A 13,348-nucleotide genomic window follows, 5' to 3' on the forward strand; every position below is an offset into this window, starting at 1 on the left:
AAAAGGTTCATTTTAAATCTTAACACATTACTGACTACAAAATATACACAGTATACATCTTAAGCGTTAATGATTGCGGGAAAGGCAGCTGTGACTCACCGTCATGAGGTGGATGGTTCACTAAGGAAGGTGACGTGACAAAGTTTCTTGTGTAAGACAAGTCTTTCTCCCTGACTGCGTTTTTGTCTTGTAAGGATGGCTGTGTGTTACAATTACAATGCTTGTTGACAAAACATTTTTATAAAGAAACTGAGAAGCATTTTTTAGTAGAGTCTGTATTTTGATGTAATGCAGTAGTCGTTGATTTTCACTTTTCACTTACAACAGTTAATTAGGAATATAACAAAACGGGGTAAAGTTTGTTTGTTTTTTTTTTAAAAGAATGAACAATATTAATTACTCTGGTTACATTTCAATCAATTCTGGCACGGCTCCATATGGAGCTGTGCCAGCAGGCTGGCTGCCAACAGACAAGACATCCAATTGCAGACTGCAAGGCTTCATTCATTAGCATCAATGGAGAATCTCTATGGCACTTAGAGAACGTTGTTAGAATCCAACGCTAACAGCAGAATTAACATTAAACTCTAAAAACATCCTGATCGAGAGCATGTTAGCATAAGTTACCATGGTGACTTAGTGAGGTTATCAAGAGCCACATTTATTAAGAACATTAATCCTGATTTGTATCACAGAGGACTAAAATACAAAATATTCTACACAAAACTGCATTAAAAAAATATTTTTTTGATAAAAAAAATTCCTGCATTTCAACAAATTTGTCACATGGAAAAAGGATGTTGCCTATATAATATCTAGATGACAATTAGTAACAGCAGTCACGCACATTCAGTAGAATTTCGACTGAAAAATAAACATTTGAACATAAACTGCTGCATGTTGCATTTAATTCTTGATGCATCCACAGCTCTGAAATAACGTAAAAAAAATCAATTTGACAATGCTTTGTGAATAGATGGAGGAGGGACGTTGGGAACCGGAAAGACCACTTTCTTCCTGAGTGAGAAGGCTGGCTGAGGCATCTGCTTTCTTTGACCATATCGATCACTCTTCTGGCTAACATCTGCATTCACTTTTGTCAGGATTGACATGAGATCACACTCCCTAGGAAAAACAAGATACAGGGTGAGATAATGTACAGTGTTTTTGTTTAAAAAAAAAAAAAAAAAGCATTCTTCTTCATTTAAAAAAATAATAATGTAATTTTATTATATTTGATATTTTGCTTCACTAACCTGGGCACCATCTGAACAAGGTTTTGGCACAAAGACTGAATAAACCAGGAGCCATTGGTTCTCTCTCTGAAGGAAGCATAAAAAGGAACTGTGGCCATTCCCAGCAGAAAATCTGCACTATGTGGGATACCCTCTTCAGCCTTTATAGCATCAGTCCAACAAAAGCTGTATGCAGAGCTATCAGATTCAATGCAGACAGCTTGCTGCTCTCTGTTTCCCTGGCAGGCCTGGATGAAAAACAGCTTAGGCTTGCCCACTAAAGATGGGCAATTTAATCCATTGAAGGGGTCAGTCAAATCACTGATCTTGACAGTGGATCCATCCACACCGTACACGCTGCCTTCCACACCATGACTCAGAACACAGCACACTACGCAGTCAAACTGACGGTGGTCTCTTTTGCTAAGCGTCCTGAACACAGAGAGCATCTTGTTCGCGTCACAGTCATGGTGGTTCTCCACTTCAAAGCCGAGCCACTGAAACACACTCTGCAGACATTCTGGAAGAAACAGACAATCCAAAGATGATGCAGGACCACAAACATGCAGCGTATATTGACTGTCAAAATTTGCTTACTTTGATCCACTTCAGTTCCGTTACGTTTATTTAGTTGGCTGGAGTTACTGAAGTCGTAGTTGTTAACAATTAAACAGATACCCCTCTTTTCAGACGTCATAGGATATGTTCCCAAGCCCTACAGACATAAAATGACACAGATTACAGGGAAGACATGATTCAGTGCATTACTTGTAAACTTCTATTTGATACACAAGTTAAACTCTGAAATGAAAACTAAGTATACAAAGGGAAGAATGATCTCCCTGGAGGGCTCCAGCTCAAATTAAATGTAGTGCCAGGGCCCTAACCAGTGATTACGTTTTAAGCATGTCGCATATATAAGAAAAAAAATACACACACCTCATCTTGTGTGTTTGTAGATGGAGATATCGGCATGGTGAAGGACTCCTTTTCTTTGTTTTCTTGAGTTGATATAGCATCAGTTGTCATAACAGGACAGGTGACTGCAAAGAAGGGCAATTATTGCGGGAGGAACAATTATATTTCAATGTTTTAAACGTCTGATATTTCACAAAAAGCTAAACAAGAGTTTAGCTATTGTTTGAGTCACAACTGCTCGTCTCAGTGCTTAACCCATTCGATTCAGTTTAATTTATACAGTGCTATGTCAAAACAACAGTTGCCTCAAGGTGCTTTAAATTCTAAGGTAAAAGGTTTTGCAACAGTGGGAAGAAAAAACTCCTTTAACAGGAAAAAACCTCCAGCAGATTTAGGCTCAGGGAGGGGCGGCCATCTGCCAAAACCGGTTGTGGGTGAGGGGATGAAGATACCAAAGACATGCTGTGGAAGAGAGACACTGTTTATCTGACTGACGCTCATGTTTTATCTCCACCATAAGAGGAATGCAGGAAAGTCGAATTCAAAGATCATTAAAAATGATTTAAAACCAAATCCTTGACTAATTCCTGACAGAAGCTAATGATTCTAACAAACTGATTTATAGTATTAAATGACTTTGCTTGTATTCATAATGCAATATGTATACAAAAATAACCTAAGTAAACTTTGATAGAAGGAAATATGTTGTTATTGGACTTTTACAGTTAGCTGGTTTTCCAAATGGGCCACTCATCACTAAAGATCGACAGTTGCCCTGATAAGAATCAGAGCAAACAGAGTACTAGTTTCGCTCTAGTGAAAACAAAAACAAAACACAGCACCATTAATAAGATGGAATGTGACTGTAAAGTGAAATGAAGATAACGACACAGCACCTTCTATTTAAAGCAAATAGTCAAAGTGCATGCCTGCCCTGTTTTGAAAGAACAAGACAAGGGCTATGAGGCTATGGTTAGATAAGTAAGTAAAGTTTATGTCTTTTCACAGGCATAAAGTCATAAAGCACTGTACAACAGTTGATAGAATGGAAAAAACAAACACAGCAACCTGTCAGAACAGAATAAAAATAATGAAATAGGATAATAACATTAATAAAAAGAGAATCTCAACAGAAGGCCTGGCTAAACAGGAGAATTTCAACAGAAGGTTTTTGAAGGACTCTTCAGAGTCGCAGAGAGAAACATAGCTGAAGAGGTAGACTGCTCCAGAGTCTTGGTGTCACAAACTTAAAGCCTCTGTCTGCAAATGAACACTGTGAGGAATAAGATATTACAGCGAAGAATAAAATATTACAACTGCATTTAATAATTTATTCCACGGTGTGTGTTTTGGTCCATCTTCCTCCCCTCACCCTGTTAGCATCAGACAGCTGCTCCTCTCTGAGCTTCATTCTGCAGGAGGTTTCTTAATTCAGACGTTAAAAATAACTTTTTCCTTCCTGCCATCACCAAGTGCTGCTCATACGAGGTTGTGTGATTCTTTACATTTATTTCCTTATTATGTAGGATGTTTACCTTACAATACAAAGCACCGTGAGGCAACTCTTGTTATGAGTTGTAGAATGAAAATAACAATGGACCTAGAATTGAACCTTGTGGAATCCCACAGATTAGAGGACCTGTGTTTTTGTCCCAACAGAAAAGTAATCTAATTACCTCAGCATAATTAAAATAGAAAAGAATAGAACTTTGTTTCTTGTCCATCTTTAATTACAAAACAAAGTAAACAGATGGCAGATAGACTCAAAAATAAAATCAAATGAAACTGAAATTACATTCAGCAAGAGAAGTTTTGTGAATAGCTTACCTCGCCATCTTTTAAACTGGTTGATCTCAGCATTCAGCATGGGACACACCTCCCTAACTATGGTCTCCAGGGTGTTTAGATTGCTTTCGCTAAGGTGGTCCATGCGCTCCATCTCCAGGAAGACTTCCAGTGTAGTCTGAAAATGACACAAGGTCTTTGCACTGATGGAAAAATGAAGTGTATGTGTGGAAGTTGTGCAGATATGAGAGTTTATATGACGTGTAAAGTGGTTTTGTTCAAAGGAAAATGTGACAACGTATGGCAGGCGATGCTACAGGTAACATGTATACATACATAACACATTGTTACAAAGAAGGACTAGAATGAAATATTATAGGCTACATTTACCACATTTCTGAAGGCGCACTTACAATATGTTCCCCCAGTTTTCTACGTGGGATCATCGTGTTTAACAAGAACTTCACTTCTCTCAGATCGTCATCAGTAATTTCTTCAGAGAGGCTGTAAAGAAGCTTCCTGGAATTACAGAACAACATTTGATAGAAATAGCTTTGCAGATTAAAATAAATTTGTCAATGTAAACCTAAATCAGAAAAACTAAACAGCATGAAGCAAAACATGAACAGCATACCTGTAGGGAGAAATGAGGCTCGTTGTTGTACGTGGAGAGAGGCAGAGATCCCGGACCAGGGCATGATGTTCAATAGTGACCAGAAGCTCTGTCAGGAGCTGTGGGTTCTCAGGTGAGAGACGGTCTTGTTTCATCAGGCAGGAGAAGAGCTCACTGGCCGTTTCCACCTTGTTTGGCTTTTGCTCCAGGAGGTCAGTGCAAAGAAAGACTAAGGCTTTCACTTCATCTTTAGACAGTGCCTTACCCACCTTTAGCAACAAATTTTGGAATTCCATTTCCTGTATTTAAAACAAAATACGAGACTTTCAGAAACCAGAAATTTAAATATGTAGCCTAGCTCTGTTGTTTAACTATGGAAAGTGGTCACATCATGCAAATTGCTCCTTGGAGAAATGACTCAAAAATAGTAATTTCAGTAATACTTTTTTGCATTCTAGATGATTTTACGTCTCTTACGAAAAGGCAAATAAATAGGGCTGTCTTGATGTTGGATGTCTTCTCCGTTATTATAATTATTATTATTATTATAGCATGTCTAGAATATCTTATTTGATGTCTAGAATACAAAATTGACGTATCCATAATTCAACAAGAGCTGCCCCTTACTACCAACTGCGCCATGGCCTCAGAATTCCTGCTGACCATGTCCATCCACCCCTTTATGACCCCAGTGTATCCATGTTCTGATGGTTGCATCCAGCGGGATATTACACCGTGTGACAAACATCAAATCATCTCAAGCTGGTTTCCTGAACATGACAATGAACTCGTTGCACTAAAAAGCCCTCCACAGACATTATGGTCTTAATCCAACAGAGCACCTTTGAGAGGTGGTGGAAGTGGAGATCCACATCATGGGTGTGAAGCTGAGAAACCTGCAGCAACTGTGTGATGCCATCATGTCAATATGCACCAAAATCTCAGAGGAATGTCTCCAGCACCTTGCTGAACATATGCCATAAGGAATTAACAGAGTTGTGGAGGCAAAAAGGCATCCAACCAACCTAAACATCACCCTTTACATTCAGAAAAAAAGACAATCCTGGCTGAACCTGAGTTTTTCATGGTAATTTAATACTGAGGCTATAAACATACCCACAAAATACCACACAGATTATCTAATATTGATTCATACCTAGGGTTGCCAAACTCTACATGGGACTGCACAGCATTTTTTTTCTTAACCTCTGTCTCATTCCTTGAGACCATGTAAGTCCATTTAGTCTGGATCTACAGCACATACATTTTTCTGAGGTCGAGCTTTCACTGAATGCATATGAAGGGAAGGCTTTTTATTGTAGACATAAGAAAGTTAGTCTGTCAAATGCAATACTAATCAGGGAACGTTAGAAATTACCAAAAGTAAAACAAAAAACCGTAACACATGGCTTCAAGACGTAAACCAACTTATGACAGCATCCCTACTGAAACCTCAAAACAACTTGGGTTTCGTTTTAACCTTATTGAATAACATGGTAACACGTAGCGTTTACTGTATTCTCATTTTTCAGTTAGTCTTATGTCCCGGAAAATACATTACATAACTTCAGCACACTTAAAGGTAACCCATGGTAGCCATCTGTGCTCAAAAGTTGCAGTGGCCTACATAAAAACCATCTCGTGCAGTGGTACCTGTGTGGAGACGCGTTGTCAGCTGGTCTGAAGGACGACGACAATACTGGTTGTTTATGTCCACATACTTCCAACGTACTTAATGTAGTCGGTGGCTGCTGAAAAATGGTTTAACTCGCCATCGAGAACGTCCCAGACTTCGTAGTTCAACGGGGAACGTTTCAGTAGTTAAAGTAAGTCCAGGCGAGTAAGCAGGAATCGAAAGTGAAAGAGAGTCTGCCGCATCGATAAGCTAGTTACTGTGCGGTTCACTTAAATGTAAAGGTGAAAATATAGCAACCAGTTTTCACTCAGTGGGATGTGCAGTCTAACCTGGCCCTATGTTAACAACTACCTGTGTGACGCACGTGGCCTCGATTGGGAATCACCTCTGCGTAAACCTGGAGGCATGTCTGGGCAAGTCCCCGACGAGGCAGGGTAATAATAAATCCAGATTGAGTAACTACTGTATATAAAGTCTGTAGACTAATAAAAGAAAAGTGCTGACTCCTGTCTACCTTGAAAATATTATGATCACTGAAACAAACTCTGCCTTGTGTCTGCTAACAGGATTTTTTTTTTTTTATACCCATAAAAAAATTTTTTAAAAAAAATCTGTGTTGCTTTCATCGTTAATTTCCTAATGACTTCTTTGGAAAATGTAGCAGAAAAACCTCACATCAAATTAGTTAGCAGTTTGAGTTTGAAGGAAATTCTGCTTAAATGTAGATCAAATCGCATTTCCTGTGAAGTTAGAGTCTGACGGCCAGGTTTTATTTGCTGACTGATTTATTTTGACATTCAGGGAATTACAGCTCACAGCAGTGAAAAAGCATTTCTGCTTAAAATGAACAATCAGGCACTACTGTTCTGATGAAAAGACAGCCCAAACATTATAACATAAAATCACATCTCTTGATATGAACAGTACATCAGACAAGATTTAAATCTTAATTCAAAATAAAATAATTAAAAATTAAAACTGCATAATCATAGCAGCATGATTTGAGATTGATAAAAACAAGCTGTAGTCATTAAAAGGGTGTGGGGTGGGGTAAAATTTTATGTTGCCAATTTTTTTTCCCTTTGAAGTGTTGGATAAGTGGGATAACAAAGCTCAGTGTCCTAAAAGTAGTGAGGTCTCACCTCCATTTGTTACATAAACCGTATCGTATAAGTAAAACTCACTTTAAGAAAAATCTAGTTTTTCCTCTGGGAAAGAATGTTTATAAAAAGCTATCTACTTTGAATTATCCTTAATCTTTTCTAGTAGTTGTGCGTTTTATTTTGGGTCTGTCTTCAGGGTCTTGATTTGCCCTCTACGTCTCACTCTCACATGGAGCCACGCGTGGGACTTTGCTCCTGAGCGGTTGAATCTGAAGGATTCTAAAGAGAAAAAAAAAGACACAAAAATGCTAAGCATGTTACGACATTCATGGGGCAATAGATGCTCGTATCAAAAGTCAATTGCATTAAAAAAAAAAAATAGACATTAAAGTCAAAAAGCATTGGTTCAAAGCTTTCAATGCAAGAGATGCAGTTACTATGGCACTTTGGCTTCACATTTGACGCTTCACTAAACAGCTAAAATGAAACAACAGAGAAAAGCCTGCAGTGAGAAGAGTGATAATGGGGTCCTGTGACTGACCAGAAAGCTAAAAACAGAGGAAAGCAGAGACCAGGCAGCCACAGGGAGCCGGTGTAGTGAACCGAGTAGAGAATGGGTGTGTAAAGCTTTGCAAAGGTTGAATCCCAGCTAGAGTCACATGCAGGAGCTGCAACAAGGTATAAAGATGCCCAGATGGTTAGGAAAGGATAAATCCAGTTGATTCCCAGGCTTCTTGCCATCCCAGCTGGCACCACCACCACCTCATTGTTAGTGACCTGGTCTCTGTGAGAGGAGACACTTACTCAGCTCTTTCCAGGGTAGAAATTTAATCTTCATTTCTCCTTTTAAGTTTCACCCTGTGCTGTCGGTGTATGACAACTTTAAGTAGAAAAAGACACCTCGTGTAAAGGAAGAGTCACAGTGAAATAGACTTCAACACAGCAGAGCTGCTATCCAACAGGTTCCAGACGCTGTGGATGTTATTACAGTCAGCATCCCCACTGTGAAGCTTCCGATTACCTGTGTGGTTTTCTCCTGCTCAACAACAAAGCTTTGGTTGTCTGTACCACAGTTGTCTCCCCCATCATCTATTAAGAGAACATGTTAGCGAGTCTCACTGATGCAGGGGAGAAGAGTTTTGACAGAATTCATACGTCGACATTTACTGAATGAGGGAAAGGTGTACAGCTACACCTAATCAATTATAAATGCACGAGGAGCATTTTAAGGAATGAAAAACTACATTTGATAACTGCAGGTGAGTCGTTGGTGGACTTTAATCTTCAATTCTCCAGTATAAATACAATTTAATATTCATTTTCTTTTTATTGTAAAGAAACTAAATGATCCTACCGATTACTTATTTGTGTTTGCAAGGAGAAGTGTGTGGTTGAGTACTCACCGTCAGTAATGAGGGACTGGACAGCAGTTATGTGTCGACGGCCCAGCCCATGACTCCTGGACACAATGCAATCTAGATAGATGTCCCAGAAGACTTGGGCCAGGTCCCAGAACAGTGCAGTGTGTTTGCTGTTGTTTGAAGCCCTGAGTGACTCCATGAGGTCCCAGAAGGCAGACACTGTGTCAGCAATCCTCGGAGAGCGCATCTCCAGCAGCAGAGCCGAGGAGGCCTCCCAGCATTGCGGATTGCCCCGATGGGCCTTCAGGGGGTCCACCTGACCTGGCTTCTGACCTCGCAGTGGCACGGCGCACATGCAGGTCAGTATGAACACTGTGGCCACGCCCATGTTATTTAGCACCAGGACCATCTGCAAAAGAGCATAGAGCAGCTTTTGTATTAGATTGGAGGTTTTGCATATTTAAAATATTAAGAGCAGTCAGAAACACTTTCGCACAGCATATTTGAATATGCTACATTTGCAAGTGTTCAAGCTTTACTTTGACCATTTGTTTTTCTGGCAAATAAAAACTTACTTTTTTTGGTTTATTATTCATTTTACACTCCTCAGATCTTCAAATAAATTAAAGACAAAAGAAAAAACTGGAAACAATTACAATATTGTACTTAAAGCCTTGGTATTCAGCCCAGCTTTAGCAATAAGTGTTGAGGGGGTTTAATAAATATCCGTTTGGTCTTAACTGACGCCAATGCCTCCCTCCTTTTTATGCAGTGTTAGACTAACACTTGTCATGTTTATTGACATTTCTTAATATTAAACTTGGTTCATTCCAGACTTTGCTAAATTTTTCAGTATGCCTTGCATTCTTTGTCACTTTCAGATCTTTGCCATCGGGAGAAAAACTGCAGCTGGTCCTTTTAAAATATAAGGAATGAATAATTAAGCGAATTGTGATGACAGAGTGTGCTTTTAGCTCAGCTACAGGGGAAGAGGAAGTTTAGAGAGCAGTGCAGTTGACACACCAGTAAAGTCTCACCTTTATTGAGTAGCATGCTGGAACCTGTGAGGACAAACACCTGCAGCTGTTGCATGTCATGCTGTAATTTTGTTTAGAGAAAGCACAGCCTGAAAACCTGCTGTGCTCAGAGGAAAGCATAGTTTGTGTTTTCCAGTGTGTTTCCTAGAAAATAAAGTCAGTAGTGCTGAAGCTTTAGATTTAGGTAGACTCATGGGCAGTGGAGTCTTTTACTGCCAAACTATTGGAGATTGGATTTTAATTTTTGTTAAAACAGCACTGACAGAACCTAACTAAGAAGTGTTTTTAATGCCAAAGAAGCAGAAATCTGGTTGAGGAAAGGCTGAGATTTTCTTCCTCTTTGTGTACCCGAGTACTTTTCCCTCAATCGACTCCTACTTAGATATGACACAAAATACTGAAAATGCTAATAAATTTTTTTTTTTTTAAGTCCTTGTTTGAGTCGTCCCATACATTTTTACATAATTATAACTACAGTAAACAAAACGTAAATGTGTGGAAACCAGACAAATTAAAAATTTACATACATTTTTAGAAGGAATTAAATAAAGCTTGATGTTTAATAATCAAATTAGCTTTAGAATAATTGTCTATTGAGTGATATGCATGTACACTGGGAATGAAAGAAGGTTAAAGATAATCCAATCTAGTTTGTGGCTTCAGTAAAGAAAAAAATCATTTTTAAAATCATTACACAAACAGATTAGCTGTTTTAGATATTTTTAACAATACTCATTTATCTAGAAAAACAAGTACAGAATAGCTTTAGTGAAGTATAACTTAAGGTGATACATATGATTTTAAAAAAAAAAAAAATCCACACTTTAAATGCCACATTCATGCCGCTTGTGATGGAGGCATTACGAGAACCTTTTCTGTAGTATTTAAGCTGCGATAACTGAAACTAAAGCCTTATTAGCTCCCATTATATTTTTCCCTATTCAGTTTTAAAGATCCGCTCTTCAAATCCAAACACTAGGCCTAGAAAGGTCTTACTCTGCCTAAAAATCCAAACCTAAACAAGTTATTGTTAAATAAAATATTGTACTTACCACTTAAAGCCTTGGTAGTCAGCCCAGCTTAAGCGTTGATGTGGGTTTGGTAAATATCAGGTTGGTCTTAAGTGACGTCAGTGCCTCCCTCCTTTGCGTGCAGTGTTAGTCTAACGCTTGTCACAATTATCAATCACCTTTTTTTTTTATTTTAAGGATCATTTCTGCAGATGAACAGTGGCAGTTTAATATTAATTATTTCTGAAATGATCAATTCTCTTGATCACATTCGGGGAAGCGTGGAGCTTAATTTAGAAATATTTGTTATTGTTTATTGCATAGTTTAAAGTAATGTGGTTATTTGGCTGATGACTGTTGCTGTATATACAAAATGTGTAAGAACTACAAAAGGAAGCAGCTGAAATGCCATTTAAAAAGGCAAGACATAATTCAGTGGGAGGTTATTGTTGTTTAATGCATATGTACTGTAACGGAAAGGACATTTATAATGATTCTGCACCCTGATGCTGGTTATGTGGAGACAGAAGCCACTAGCTCTTCATAACACTTGAGTTAACCGTCTAATGTTAGTTTTCTAAAAACAGGCAATTTTAGTACAAGAATGTTCAGGGGAAGTTGCACTTTACTTCTTGTCCACCTGCTCCAGACTGACCACAGTTCAAAGACTCATATTTTGCTTACTGCACAAGTTTAGTTCAAACTAAGAAGAAAACATGAGCAACCAGATCTCAGAAACTTTGCAGCTTCTGCCAACTGTGAAAAACTTGAAGACCAGTCATCAAGAGTGGTGAACAAGTTGCGTTTCTATGCTTTTACTGAAATGTCACAAGCATGCCTGATCTCAAATGCAATTACTTTCACAGTGAGAAGCCAACACTAAATGTCCTGGGTGGGTTTCTTACTCATTCATCCTTTTCATGATGTAAAGAAGTAGACTTTACAACAGTTTTACTGCAAAGGCTAAATTATAACTTTTAAACAAATACCATTTTCATATTCACACAAGAAATGTATTGTTAGGATACTTCTACACAGGAAGAGATGCAGCAGAGTGAAAATCATCATCATTATGAGAAATTGCGTGAATCATGAATACTTCTACACACCGGCAGGGAACATTTGAGTGACTGCATGTTCGACATTATGGTATACAGCACGGGGGTCCCTCAGGGGGACGGTGTGGTCTCCCAGCAATATGGATCCAGGCACAAAAATCCCAAGATTCAGACTCTACATGCACAGTTTTAGGGATTTCCCCCCCTTTCTTTTCTTCATTAAATATCAAAGAGTGGATGTACCCAATATGGTCATTTCAGGCATACAGCTCTGAACATGTTTAAGTACTCCAGAATTTGTAGACACCGTCTTACTGAATCAGTCTTGGACAGAGTTTTGTGTACGTTTTCTACTCTGGTCAGAGGTTTGAATACACTTATGGGCACAAAGGTCATAATTTGGGGATTTGTGTTTTCTTTGAACTGAGGGGGGGAGAAAGCAGGAAGTTTCTTGATTGCTCCTGATTTGGAATCTGCAGTTGTCATCAGTCATGGTAACTAAAAAGAAGTTAATAGGCATTGACTTTGTCAGGTTAAAAGACAGAACCTTCAGTACCACTTTTCAGCCTGTACATATACACTACGATCGGGTGAAAATGAGAAAATCCTAAATAAATTCAAACTTGTGCAGCCAGTTCTTGTTTTTAAAGTCCTTTAAGAGGTATGCTGTGCAATCATACCATCCTGGAAAAAGAGCAGTTCAAAGCAATCATTAAAAGCCAAACTGACTATGACATTCCTGAAACTTCTAAACTGTATCCACAACCACACAATTGAAATACAACTTGGGTGCATTTATCCACTTTCTTTACACTAACAAATACAGAAGACAGGTTTAAGCTTCCACTTTTTTACTGCTGTACCAAATTTAAGTTAATTTACAGTCTCTGGAGTTAAATAGTACAGTGTTTAGGTAATTTGGTGAATTTGATTAAAACACACTTTATGATTGATGACAGGCTCATGTTAGGTTTGCATTGTTTTGTATTAATCACTTTTGTCACTTGGGTTTCCTGTCAAAGTCCTTCCCAGATTAATAAAAAACAGATTCATGTCTACCTGAGCTTGACGCATGACAAACAGACGACCCGACGACGATGACGAACAAAGGGACCCTAACACAAACATACACAGACTGTAACGAGGGAATGTGCAACAGGAGGAAAACACAGCTGGACCTAATTTGACATAACGAGATAGGGAGGAAACAAACTGAATGCACTAATGCGGGGCTATCAAAATAAAACAGGGAGCAAGACAAATACTGAGAATGGGACGAAGAAAAAACGTGCAACACAGAGAAAGCACAGTGACAGAAAGCTAAAGCCTAGAATCTATAAATGTAACATAAGCCCACACAATACGAGAACCAAAACCACGAATGACACAAAATCAAGGAATGTTAGAAAAATCCCAAAACACATGAACACTAGGTCACGGATCCAGTGCCATGACAGTGACAGCATGAGGCAGAATTCTTTGCATTGGTGTTAGTTATTGACCCCATAGCTCCCCCTCCCTTGCATTTCAAATGGTTTGTTCCACCACCTCAAAGTTGCTCTTAAATAACACTAATTACACAATCAGGAGTT

The 13,348-nt window shown here is 38.6% G+C and overlaps 2 protein-coding genes across 5 annotated transcripts; both read right to left on the minus strand.

Moving 5' to 3' along the window:
- Window positions 1-202: 202 nt before the first annotated feature.
- Window positions 203-13,228, minus strand: casp10 (caspase 10, apoptosis-related cysteine peptidase). 3 transcript variants are annotated; one of them, XM_005452892.4, is made up of 8 exons: window positions 12,816-13,228; window positions 4,573-4,850; window positions 4,352-4,457; window positions 3,981-4,116; window positions 2,175-2,227; window positions 1,833-1,950; window positions 1,257-1,755; window positions 203-1,125 (listed from the first exon to the last, which is right to left on the minus strand). In XM_005452892.4, exons 1-8 carry the CDS (start codon window positions 12,882-12,884, stop codon window positions 951-953), a joined length of 1,434 nt encoding a protein of 477 aa, XP_005452949.1. In that variant the 5' UTR covers window positions 12,885-13,228; the 3' UTR covers window positions 203-950. The 3 variants fall into 3 exon arrangements, with proteins under 3 accessions (XP_005452949.1, XP_003447416.2, XP_005452950.1); XM_003447368.5 differs by having other exon boundaries at window positions 2,175-2,278; window positions 12,816-13,226; XM_005452893.4 differs by lacking the exon at window positions 12,816-13,228 and adding an exon at window positions 6,205-6,620 and having other exon boundaries at window positions 2,175-2,278.
- fam237a (family with sequence similarity 237 member A) lies at window positions 6,955-11,846 on the minus strand. 2 transcript variants are annotated; one of them, XM_025904120.1, is made up of 5 exons: window positions 11,727-11,846; window positions 10,741-10,877; window positions 8,694-9,060; window positions 8,312-8,379; window positions 6,955-7,569 (listed from the first exon to the last, which is right to left on the minus strand). In XM_025904120.1, exons 3-5 carry the CDS (start codon window positions 9,058-9,060, stop codon window positions 7,516-7,518), a joined length of 489 nt encoding a protein of 162 aa, XP_025759905.1. In that variant the 5' UTR covers window positions 10,741-10,877; window positions 11,727-11,846; the 3' UTR covers window positions 6,955-7,515. The 2 variants fall into 2 exon arrangements, with proteins under 2 accessions (XP_025759905.1, XP_019208267.1); XM_019352722.2 differs by lacking the exon at window positions 11,727-11,846 and having other exon boundaries at window positions 10,741-10,894.
- Window positions 13,229-13,348: the final 120 nt, after the last annotated feature.

This window comes from Oreochromis niloticus, linkage group LG16 (genome assembly GCF_001858045.2).
Source record: "Oreochromis niloticus isolate F11D_XX linkage group LG16, O_niloticus_UMD_NMBU, whole genome shotgun sequence".
Classification (NCBI taxonomy): Eukaryota; Metazoa; Chordata; class Actinopteri; order Cichliformes; family Cichlidae; genus Oreochromis; species Oreochromis niloticus.

What these genes read in the sequence shown, in the direction of transcription:
- fam237a (XM_025904120.1), bottom strand. Translation starts at nt 9,060, where the DNA reads ATGGTCCTGGTGCTAAATAACATGGGCGTGGCCACAGTGTTCATACTG. An exon ending in CCAGTCCCTCATTACTGACG is followed by an intron (nt 8,380 to 8,693) that starts GTGAGTACTCAA and finishes TTCTCTTAATAG; the next exon opens with ATGATGGGGGAGACAACTGT. An exon ending in AGCAGGAGAAAACCACACAG is followed by an intron (nt 7,570 to 8,311) that starts GTAATCGGAAGC and finishes TTTTCTCTTTAG; the next exon opens with AATCCTTCAGATTCAACCGC.
- casp10 (XM_003447368.5), bottom strand. Translation starts at nt 12,884, where the DNA reads ATGTTTGTGTTAGGGTCCCTTTGTTCGTCATCGTCGTCGGGTCGTCTG. An exon ending in TTGTCATGCGTCAAGCTCAG is followed by an intron (nt 4,851 to 12,815) that starts GTAGACATGAAT and finishes TTTTAAATACAG; the next exon opens with GAAATGGAATTCCAAAATTT. An exon ending in CTACAAACACACAAGATGAG is followed by an intron (nt 1,951 to 2,174) that starts GTGTGTGTATTT and finishes TTATGTCTGTAG; the next exon opens with GGCTTGGGAACATATCCTAT.